Raw genomic sequence first — 12500 nt, forward strand, 5'->3', positions numbered from 1 at the left:
TCACCAGCACATACAGTGCAATCAATCAGAGCCTGATCCTCACACAGCACCTCCTTTCACCCACCTCTCCATGACTCCCTTTACTCTCTATCCCTCTCTCTCATACTCTCTCACCCCCCTGCATTCCCCCCTCTCTCTCTTTCTCCCATCCTTTTCCTTCTCTCTCTATCCCTCTCTCCCCATCTTTCTCTCTCCATTCCTCTCTCTCTCTCTCTCTACACCCCCCACCCCTCTCTCTATTGATGTGGTTCACTATACTGCTTCACTCAGTCCAATGCCCTGCCCTGTCCTCACCTCACCTCAGCTCACCCATCCTCATCCTCAGCCCCAGCCCTAACCCCTGCCCCACTCCTGCTTCGTCCCGTCTACTCACCTCTCTTCACCTCTCAGTCTGTCGTTCACACTCCTTCATCTGAAAAAGTCCCATCTTGCCTCTTCTCAAATGTTCTAACTGACTGGCCAGTTTATCCAGGTCCTGTCATTCATTTAATACCTGAACCACTGCTGACTCTACAGCTGGCCAATACCACTTTCCCTTCCCATTTTGACATGATATTCCTTCACTTTTGGCTTCAGTGTTTGTGTGTGTTTGTGTGTGCATGATAAAAGGAGAGTCTGTGTGTGACTGTGTGTGTGTGTGTGTGTGTGTGTTTTCATATGATAATCCTTCACATCTGGCTTCCGTTTCCTATCCTCCCCTCAACTCTCCCTCCATCATCTTGTCTTCCCCTCTCTATTCTCTCTTTCTCTGCCTTTCTCTGTACTCATTCCCACATGTATCAGTCTCTCTTGCGATGATCCTTTTTTTCCCCCACTGACTGGGTCAGCTACCTTGGAGACCCCCCCCCCCCACCCTCAGAACACACGACTCAAATTACTCTCCATTAGTCTGTATTACAAGTGCCAGCCCATCTCATTTCACTGAATAAGAAAAATGCACTTAAGCAAGCAAACTATATTAAGCGTCTGACTCACAACCAGCCGTGGGGAATGTGCGAGGCTAAGTGATAATGAAGAGCTAAAATGAGCAGATGATTTTTCTCTCTTTCTCTCTCTCTCTCTCTCATTTGTCTGCAAATTCACCTCTTGATGAGCCTGTTTCAGTGTGTTAGAGGCTTCCGTAGCCACCGGTTTAAGAGAACTGCTAAGTCCATCATTTGAACGCAAATGTATTCTATTACCTCGACTTATTATCAAACATGGCATTTTGTAATATCACACCACGGGCAGTTCATGTGGCATTCGCAGTCAAATTTCAAACATCAATCAAAGTATTTTATAGAGGCTCTGAACGTTCAGCAGAGACAGGACTGAAATTTAACATTTAAAGGAAGTTAAACGAAGATTAAAGGGAAGTTAAACAAAGATTAAAGAACATTTTAAAATATATAGGCTACCACTTGAGATTTGTGTTCATGCTCGTCCTTTTAATATATCAATCATGTTGTCTTTCAAGATGACAATCTGACCAAAAGCCTAATAATACCAGGGCTAGCTACATAAACCATGCACCACGGAGCTAACTGGTCCTGTCATTATTTCACCTTTGCCTGACTTACACTGACCGACTAATTGATGGTCATCATGAACAGTCGCTCTCTGTTGGGGACCAGTTGGAAAAGACGACAATCAAACTGGACAGTATGTGACTAACGTGACTAAAGGGAGATCTCGGGGGAACTGTGTTTACACTTTACAGTTGAAATGTCCCTGTTCCTTTTGATTGAAATTAGTCATAATGGCTGATGACAGCATTAGAAAGGACATACGACATAACACATTCACACATCAGGAGATGCATGAACACGATCATGTTTGTCACTGACTATTTCCAGCCAATGAGGGTGATGCTCTGACACAAAGAGGCCATTTTCTAGCCCGTGCAGTGGATGGAGATCAAACTACAGCGTCTGATGGACATCAAAGTTCTTAGAGCGTAGCGCTCTATAATCTTTGATGGACATGGCTGTCAACTTGCTCCTGCGAGGTTATTAATGTGAGGTGAGCTGAAGTACCATCAAACATAAGTCAACATTTTTAACTAACATACACTGTGTTAAATCCAGCTGGCATTACGTTAAGTCAGCAATGTGCAGCGCTGCCTCAAGTCGACTGCATTATTCTGAGTGACCTCCAAGTTCCCCGCATGCACCTCGGCAGGCGGGACACTCACCCTTGTGTTGTTCCTTTCGGCCTTCAGCTCCGAGATCTCCTCCTCCTTCTCCAGTAGATTTTCCCTGCAAGCATTCAGCTCCTTGGTCAGGGCAGCAAACTCCTGTAGAACACACATACAGTACACACACACACACACACACACACACACACACACACACACACACACACACACAGACACACACATGTGGTCAGCACTGTAGCACAAACAAACATGTGTGCACTTTGAATCACATTCTGACATATACAACACAAAGCGCTGAGATTTATGAGATTTATTACATTGCTTTGATTGGACGAAGGGAAGGCTCGAAGTGAGAGCCTGTAAAGGTATTTATAGGCTATGCTGGAGAGGGACTCCTCCATTCTGTGTAAATCACGGCTGATGAAGCTTTGAGATAACACTCAACGCCATTGTTGCGCCGTCTGCTTTTACCCCTTCCAACACACTCTCTGAGATCTGTTTGGGGATTTCAGAAACAAACCATTTCTCTCTCTCTCTCTTTCTCTCTCTCTCTCTCTCTCTCTCTCTCGTATCTTATCACAGAAGAAAGATGGGAAAAAAATTACTTTATCAAGTAGAATCTGACAAAAACAAATGTAACGCCGGAAACACTGAGCTGACATGGGCTGATATGGAACGAGCGAAAAACCAGAGGGGAAACAGAAGCGAAGAATTCAATGTGCTAATGGTAATCTCTGCATGGAAAACACACACACACACACACACACACACACACACACACACACACGCACACACACACACACACGCACACACACACAGTAAGAGGATTGCCTCCAATGGCAGGCACTGAACCAGCTACAGAGGGGTAGAGAGAGAGAGAGAGAGAGACACGTCTGACGTGGTACTCTTTCTGCACTAAACCAAATGAGAAAACGCCGACAGGATCATTCCCTCTCAGCACACTGTGACTTTACAGCCCAGTCTGCTACAGACGAGTAGAATGACCACTGTCCAACTGTGTTGGACCCTGGCCTGCACAGAGTTGATGAAGAAGTGAATTTATCTCAAGTGGTATTCAATAAAAGATTAAATATCAGTTAATGTTATTCTAATATACACATATGTCAACTGCTGTTGGTTCTTAAACAGCTTTACGAATTAACTTGATTGGATTTGAGTTGAACAGTGGTTATCGCCACTAGGCCAGAGACTTTCTAATGATGAGACACAGCACTCAAAGAATCTCCCATAGAAATGTATGGGGTAAGTTCGTAACGCAAAACATGGCAGTCGTCTACACATATTTCCCCCGCTTCCACCACCAAAAGTTGACATGTGAATACATCGTGCCAATCATGTAGTATGTTGTGAATACATCGTGCCAATCATGTGGTATGTTGTGAATACATCGTGCCAATCATGTGGTATGTTGTGAATACATTGTGCCAATCATGTGGTAGTTGTGAATACATTGTACCAATCATGTGTTGTGATCTCGCAGCTGAAGCGAGGTTGGTGTCGTGAAGCCTTGTGCACGCGCTGTTCTGCCGAATTGGATGCCGATAAGTGCCCAAAATGTGTTGCGATATGGTCGCCGAGTGGAGAGACTTGCCTAAAAGGACTTTGACTAGGCTTCATTGTTATGAGCTACAATTCTACTGTAGATTTAAAGATTGTAGTCGGGATTGAGCTAGCTGTAGTCTTTGCAAGACAGTCCTGCAAATGTTTCCCTTCAATGCCAGCTCTACAAATAAACTGTTCCACAACCCCCCCCAAAACACATGCTGGTCAATCAGTGGGGTTGTCTCATTTAAAATGCAGGGAATGATCTACTGGAGGCATCATCACTATAACTGCCATTCTGATGACCATTTTGCGTGTCTCATTGGGACACGTTAGGCCATTTTCACAAATCAACAGTCACTCTGACACTGAGAATACATTAAAAATGGAGCAGCCAAAAAAAATGTCCTGCAGCAATCGCTGCATCGTGCCTTTTGAACACACACACACACACACACACACACACACACACACACGCAAACACATTTTCCCTCTTCTCTTCAGGCAGATGGATAATTGATGAGGGGAGTTAAATGCCATGGAGCCAACGGGCCAATTACATGTAGGCAGGCTGGGCTCTGCACAACCACTGGACCCGATCCCCCATCAAGTTCACTGACTCCGGACGATGAATATGTGTGTGTTTGGGTGAGGGTGTGTTTATGTATGTGTGTTTATGTGTATGTGTACTGTATGTGCATGTGTGTGTCTGTATGTGTGTGTCTGTATGTGTGTTTGTGTGTGTGTTTGTGTGTGGGTGTGTGTGTGTAGGGTGCGATTATGTTGTGTGTGTGTGTTTGTCGTTTGCTTGTGTGGGTGGGAAGTTGTTCTTCTGTGTGTGTGTGTGTGGGGGGGGGGGGGGGGGGTATATTTCTACACTGAGCACTGAAGTGTATCTGTGTGCACTGTGCTTTTGTTTGTGGGTGTGTGTGGGATCTGTTCTTCTGTGTCTATGTTTATGTGCATCTACTGTATGTGTGTTACTGCTGGGTACAGCAAATAGGGACACGATAAAAGTCTACATCAAACCTTCAGACCAGTCAGACAATCATAAATTAAACATCTCACTTGGAGGAACAGGGGCAGAGAGTAAAACGGGAGAGATCAAACATGCAGACAAGAGTTTATTCTGGCTGGCTGACTGACTGGGTATCCTGATTTCCCAGGCAGTCTAGTTCAAAACTCAATAGCTGAACAAGGCAGAGCACAGGCAAAATGATGCATATTATAAACTCAATCACACACGGAAAGGTGTGGCACAATCACACGCAAATGCTGCATACACAAACACACACAACGCTGCACACACACACACACACACATACACACACACAACTTTCTTATTTAGAGGAGCGGAGAGAAGAGTTGGGAATGCCTTCCTTACCTGCCTATCTAAAGGACACCACCAGTGCATTCGTGCGTATCGATTAGTCCCCGGCCTGTTCCTCTACTCTATTAATTAAACCTGGGTAATTGCACATGGCTAACGTTGCTGTGGCAGAAGCCCAGCTCAGACAGCTCCCCTGTTCAATATGATATTTCAGCAGATACAGTATGTATCAATATATAGATGATATCTGACCTCATTACAGCTACAGTGTTAAGTCTAGAGATGCATACAGTGCTCCTAATTCTGAACTTCAAATTAGGTTGACCACCCACTGGACACTGCAGAGATTCAAACATGCACTGTAGGTCCAACACTTTGGCATTTGGAAGATACTGGCCTTTTGTAAATTCATGAAATGAACTAATCTAAAGACTACAAAACATATGGAAAAAGGACCAAAACATATGGAAAAAGGACCAAGAGTATTACGTGTAATATGTGTAATATCCCACCTCACAGTCTGCTTGGAAACCTTACTGAAAATCAGTTAATTTTTTCAAGGTTCTGCTGCAAAGGTTATTATTACTGTATAGTCCAACAGGTCACATCAAAGAAATACACAGCGAGAGCTGGACAAAGGAACTGAGCTTTTCTAAAGCATCCCGAGGGAGCTGTAAAATCAAAGTCTATATGAAACCCATCAATATCTCAGGCTCTTCTATCGAATGTGAGTGGGCAAAAAACACATGCCTCCATTGTGAATCATTTCAAGGTCAAAAGTCAGGTCATACTTGTATGTCTGTAAGAGTGTGTGTGTGTGTGTGTAATCTCCTGGGGTCACACACACACTGCAGGGTGTGAGTGATGACATCATTACTGATATTCAGCCGCCTGAAGCTGGGCAAATATTGACATCCTTCTGCTCCAATTGAACAATTTAAAGCCCACTGCAGCAGCAGCAGCAGAAGCACCAAAAGCTTGCGTGGTCAAGTTGGATTGCTTCAGCTCCCTTTTATCCAAAAACGACACAGCTTAGTGGCAGCGGCTGAAAGGTGCCAATGTTAATACTGCTCAACCCCACCCACAGGTCAAGATGAGGACCTAAGGCACTGACCACTGAGCATGTCATACAATTCTCGTCCCTGGTGACAAAACAATAATTCCAGTCTGGGTAACAATTGTAATCTAAATCAAGATGTAATTCATAACACTACACTCTATGCTGACTACAGTACATATGTCTAGCCATCACACTATGACACTACTAGGCAAAATAGGAGGACAATTGAATATCTACCACTAGTTTGCCACCTGGCTTTAACTTACAGGAATTCAATCTGGAGAGCAATGAGCTTGTTTAGCAGAAAGCGAACACACAGCTAAAACCACACACCTTAATGGACAGCAACATTCCAGGTCAGCCAAGGCAGAGTTGTTTGAACTGGACAGATTTGGCCTGTAGTTGAAGCATCAACATTAGCCACGGCTGCAGGTCAGCCATTAGACCTGTTACCACGGAAACAAGTGTGCATAAAATGAAGGGCCCACACAAGGGAACACGAAACGTATCGGTGAGAATGCTGGCAAGTAAATGTATATCAAATGTATAGTTTATTGATATGCTCCACAAATCATACATACATGATGTGTACTTCTATGTGCCTCTTAACATATTCAGAGCACATCTGTGCCTGCTGTAAACCTGTGCTGTGAAATATATATATATATATATATATATATATATATATAGTATAAATATATTCATATAAATTGTTAGGTGTTGATGGAATTGAATCTGAGGTTGGTGGTTGCTTAATGGCTGTATATGCGATTTCCAGCACAACGATGACAGGTACATTTATACTTCATGTCTAGTGATTCAGTTCTGTATGAATGCCAGGAGTTTAATCACAAAAATAGCTCCCACCTACTTGAACATTGAGGTACCACAGACAAGAAGTTCACCAGAAAACAAAAGAAGAGAGAACTATTTGGTTGATGAGAGTTGAATGGAGTCAGTAAAGCAGTCACTGTCTTTACACTTTATTTTTGTATTTTTTAGTATTATGATTTTATATTTGTGTATATTATGTGTAACTTTTAATGCTAATGAGTATATTGTATTATATGTTGTAAGTTGCTTTGAATAAAAGTGCCTGCTCAATAAACATCAACATAAATCTTCTCGAAGTCCTAGAGTGAAACTATTTCCATTCCATCAGTGTCTCCTCCAACATTTACAATGCGCTGAGGTCAAACCAGTTTAGACTGGGTTTGTGTTTTCAACTGAAGAAATTAGCAATGTATTCATAACATGCCTGAGTGAAATATGAGGAAAGCCGTTACAAAGACCGTTAATTAGCTTGTTTAACACAATGGCTTAATTACAGGGACTTTGAAATACATCGCAATGGCTGGCCTAAACAAACACACACACATGCGCAGACACATCATCTCATTTCAAAGCCCTTTTTGAGATGCAATGTAACTTCAGAGGAGAAGTCATGTCAGGGTTGTTACAGAAGTTCTCTCACTCCCACCCACTCCCTCTCTCTCTCTTTCCCTCTTACTTATTCTGTCTATTGCTCACCCTGTCACCTGCGTTAAAGGTAGCCTACAATAATATGTGGAGTTCTTTTAGTGTAAAAAAATTAAAAATGACCTAGAAATATCAACAGAAGAAACAACTACTTTGGCATGATGTCAAAACGCCAGTACTCTGTGTAGTCCAGGTATCCACTAATGTTAATGAAGGCAACACCTTCTAGTGAGGGGCCAGCTCTCTTTGCACCATGTGCGGTGCTGTGTCAAACACAATGCAAGTCAATGAAAGAGGTGCTGCAATGTGGCTGTGTTCAAGACAATTTGACTTATGAACTTATGAACCCTACAGAATTCCACACAGCCCCTGTAATGACCACAGCTATGTTGTGCAGCCTTCCTCTAGGTCTCAGTATCTCCCTACCAGATCACCGTTCCTCTGCTGACCTGAGCAGGCACACACTCCCAATAGTATTCAACCGCTCAAAATCACCATGTATTGTATTTGCATCCACCCACATACACATATATACTGTATACTCATCTCACATACAGTGACTATGTGAATAACATGACTGACATACCTGAAGGTCAGTCAGGGTGTTGTTTCCCTATTGCGTTACGTATACATATAATCACATACAATCAAAGCAAGCATCTCTATTGTGCTTAAACCCCCCCCCCCCCCCCCCCATTTTGGGCTGCGTGGGCCTGCTTGGGCCCAGTAAAGCATGAAGCAACATTTCAGCAGAGGCCATCACACAGCATGGCAGCTGCGACCTTATCTGAAGCAGCCATCATTTTCTCATATTTCTCAGGAGCACGCCGGCACTCATAAACATGAAGTGCACGCATTCATGCACAGTGGTATAAACGATACGAGATCTATCGCACGGCGCAGAGCCATCAACTCTCCTCTGGTCTGGTGTGTACTTCATGAGGAGGGGGAAATCGGGAGACGATGGGCGAAGAAGAGGACACAAATCGAAAGAATAACAAAAGGAAGGAGATGGAGAGAGAGAGAGAGAGAGAGAGACATAGAGAGAGAGAAAGAGAGAGAGAGGAAGGAGATGGAGAGAGAGACAGAGAGGAAGGAGAGGCAAGAGAGAGAGAGAAAGGAGATGGAGAGAGAGACAGAGAGGAAGGAGATGGAGAGAGAGACAGAGAGGAAGGAGATGGAGAGAGAGACAGAGAGGAAGGAGAGGCAAGAGAGAGAGAGAGAGAGAGAGAGAGACTGTGTTTGTGTGTAATGTGACAGTCAATCAAGAAAACAACTCGCACACCATTAATTGCCGTTGAAAAATAAATAAACAAAGTATTTAATCCATCAAGCCAAGGTGCTACCAAGTGAGGTGATGTACAAACGATTCGGTCCTCAGACCTTCATCAGTGTAATGTGCAAATGAATTCTGATGAATTTTGATTTCTGACATCTTCTTTGTCCTTGTCATACTATCAGTATCTTCCCACAAACAGCATCCTAGAAGTCAGGCATGGGTGGAGCAGCACTAGAGTTGCAACCTGACAATTGGCTGGCGTGGGTCTGATTCTCCAACCCACCGTTGCAAGTGACTTTGAAAAAATGCATCTGTTAAATACCAGTCACTTAACTTTCATTTTCATTATATCTATTAATTTAGCAGACGCTTTTATCCAAAGTGGCATACAAAATAAGGAATAGCATCCACGCTACAATGCATTATAGCACCATGAGAGGTATTTTTAGGGTGCACTGCCTCAGCTGTGTTTGTGGGACAGAGTGGCGTGTCTAGTTAGCACCCTGCCCATCCCATCCCAATGATGCTGTGCCACCCAAACACAACGCAACGCAGTTCGGCACAAAAGGTGCAAGTGCTAATTAAAAAGTGTTGATTAATGGCAAAGTCTGCAGCACTGCCAGCAGAGGTGCCAGGCAGCTGAGAGGGAACGCGGGGCATAATTACTGTGCTCGCCCGCGAAATGAGGCCATGCCACCCTGGCAGACAGACGGGGAGACGAGAGACTGGCATATGGACAGGAAACACAAGAGACTATCACACACACGCACGCACGCGCACACACACACACACACACACACACACACACACACAAACACACACACATACACACACACACACACAGACATACACACACAAACAAACACACACAGACACACACACACACACACACACACACACACACACACACACACACACACACACACACACACACACACACAAACAAACACACACATACACACACAAACAAACACACACATACACACACACACACACAGACATACACACACACACACACACACACACACACACACACACACACACACACACACACACCTCTCCCTCTGTCTGCTCGGCCATTAAAATCATGATATTGATGTCCCGGTGGAGTTGAGTAAACCCTCCAGCGGTATGGCACAGAAATCGGAGGGAAATCCCCTCCACGCCTAGACGGTCCTGATGGTTGAGGGCGCTGGCGGATGCTGTCATTGTGTTCTAATCACACCATTACACGCCATTGTATTCAGTACATGACAAATATGAAATGGGCGTATTCTGTTAAATTATTTGATATCGCTTACTGCTAATGTGTATCCATCATTTTGAATATGATGAATTTTGATGTCCCCCTACAGTCACAGATAGAGTGAAGACAGAAAGCACAAACATTCATCAACATCTAACCACGACAGACAGTGCAAAAAGAATGCACAGACATTCATAAACATTTAACCAGCAAGGGAAACAGACAGAAACACAAACAACTGCAACCAATACCCTAAAGGGCTGTTCACAACAAGAATGATTATAACGATAATGGCAAAAAAAGTATCACTCTAGCTAACACTGTATGATTGAAAACGTCCACACATAAACTACACAAAAACTCCAGTCAGAAAGCTGACAGCCAATCAGAATCCATCAAATAGACATCAACATAAAGAGAAACTATCCCTATCGTTGGTCAGTGTGGTCGCTCATATCGTTCTAGTTAGTTATCTTTATAGTTATCGTTCTAGTTAGTTATCTTAATAGTTACCGTTCTAGTTAGTTATCTTAATATAGTTAGTTATCTTAATAGTTATCTTTCTAGTTAGTTATCTTAATAGTTATAGTTCTAGTTAGTTATCTTTATAGTTATCATTCTAGTTAGTTATCTTTATAGTTATCGTTCTAGGGGTGAACTATTGTGTACTGTGACCTTCTTTGACCTGTTTAATCTACAGTAGGTGTCCCAAGGTCTCTCCAATGCAGCGACTACAACCATGTTAATCACCTCCCCCGCTGCCTCACTCACCGCCCCCTGCCAACTTTACACCTGGCCTTTCGCGTACCTCATCACGGTGGCATGGAGCCAGCTGCTTGCCCGTGCCAATGCCATGCAGGTGTGTGTGCCCCAATTAAGACCCCGTAATGAAGTCGCACGCTCAGGTGAGTACACACACACACACACACACACACACACACACACACACACACACACACACACACACACACACACACACACACACAAACATACACACACCAAGGACACCACATCGAAACCACACCCCAACAGTACCAAAATGAGAATGCTTTATGTCCTGAACAGTTCAGTCTGGCTTTGCCTTTTTAGTGTAGATGCTCGTGAAAGTCTCATTTGACACAGATGTGTCACAAACGTCCACCAAAAAAAGACATTAAAAGGCTACCCACAAAGCAAAGTTACAGTAACATCGGACGTATGGCTTTCGACGGAGAAGCACTGAGCTAGGAACACCCTCAAAAATAATCAAAAACATTCCGATTCTTGGCAAGCGTCCACAGCCATCCATCTGCCGCAGTAGCACTGATGCACAGTGTTTGGGATGCTGTAGCACTGATGCAGAGGGAAAACCAACACTCAGCACAGCACTCCAGAGCTGGAACCTGTGAGCCGTATCTCCGTCTCCCCATGGTCAGGACAACAAAGAAGTTTCCCATGCCTTTGACAGAGATGAGAGAAGAAGCAAAGAACTAACACAGCTAAACTTTACAAACTCACAGAAAAGTTCTAAAAAAAAAAAGTAAGAAGAAAAAAAAAAAGATTTCTGGTTGAATCTTTCTGTGTGTAGGCGACTCACGAACAACTGCAGCTAAAAAAAGGACACACTCAGCCATCTACTCACAGCATTAATTGCATCAATCAGCACACAGACAAGCTTGCCAAAACGACAAATTCCTCCATCTTAAATCAGTCTCAGGCACAATCGCACAGAACAAGCATCTCTCCCACACCTCCTGAGAACAAAGAGTGCCAAGGATTTCAACCAATCTGTTTGAGGTTAGAGGTAACGGTCCATGACAGTCATAGAGTAGTAGAACAATTAAGGGAAGAGGGGGAAAGAAGAAAAGAACAGAAGAAAAAAAGAAACTGAAGCTAAAGTTGTTTGAAAGAAAGAACGAAAGAAAAGCGATTAATACGAAGACAGAAAGAATCACCAAAAACAAAAAAGAGGGGCCCTGTCAAAACGTATACTCATCTACTTCTACAATACTGTATGTTATATCATTTCTCATCTGTCTTCTTGTTTTAAAACCCTGAGTTGTTCCGATGCCTATAGCTCATTAGTTGTGTGTGGTAATGAGTGTGTGTGTGTGTGTGTGTGTGTGTGTGTGTGTTTGTGTGTGTGTGTGTGTGTGTGTGTGTGTGTGTGTGTGTGTGTGCTGGCATGCAGGCCACCTTCCGTGACTGGAACAGGCTCCAGCTGAAGAGACTCACTCCCCCAGGGCCAGAACAGCTGAACAGCTGGGTGAAAGGCACGTAGAGTACACATGCTGGAACAATCATATTTAAGATTACTACCATTAAACACACTGGTTATGTTGATTACACACACACACACATACACACACACACACACACACACACACACACACACACACATAAATACAAATAAACAAATTATATGCA

The 12500-nt window shown here is 43.5% G+C and overlaps 1 protein-coding gene across 15 annotated transcripts in view; it reads right to left on the minus strand.

The window, feature by feature from the left end:
- Nucleotides 1-12500, minus strand: part of ppfia2 (PTPRF interacting protein alpha 2) — a 190464-nt gene that overhangs the window by 51958 nt on the left and 126006 nt on the right. For 14 of the 15 annotated variants that reach the window (XM_042078073.1, XM_042078070.1, XM_042078066.1 and 11 more), the window contains one exon: nucleotides 2174-2275. In XM_042078073.1, coding sequence (XP_041934007.1) covers nucleotides 2174-2275 — 102 coding nt within the window. Of the gene's footprint in view, nucleotides 1-2173; nucleotides 2276-6423; nucleotides 6532-12500 lie in introns of those variants that run through there. The other variant, XM_042078069.1, reaches the window with a different exon arrangement.

This window comes from Alosa sapidissima, chromosome 22, assembly GCF_018492685.1.
Source record: "Alosa sapidissima isolate fAloSap1 chromosome 22, fAloSap1.pri, whole genome shotgun sequence".
Taxonomy (NCBI): Eukaryota; Metazoa; Chordata; class Actinopteri; order Clupeiformes; family Clupeidae; genus Alosa; species Alosa sapidissima.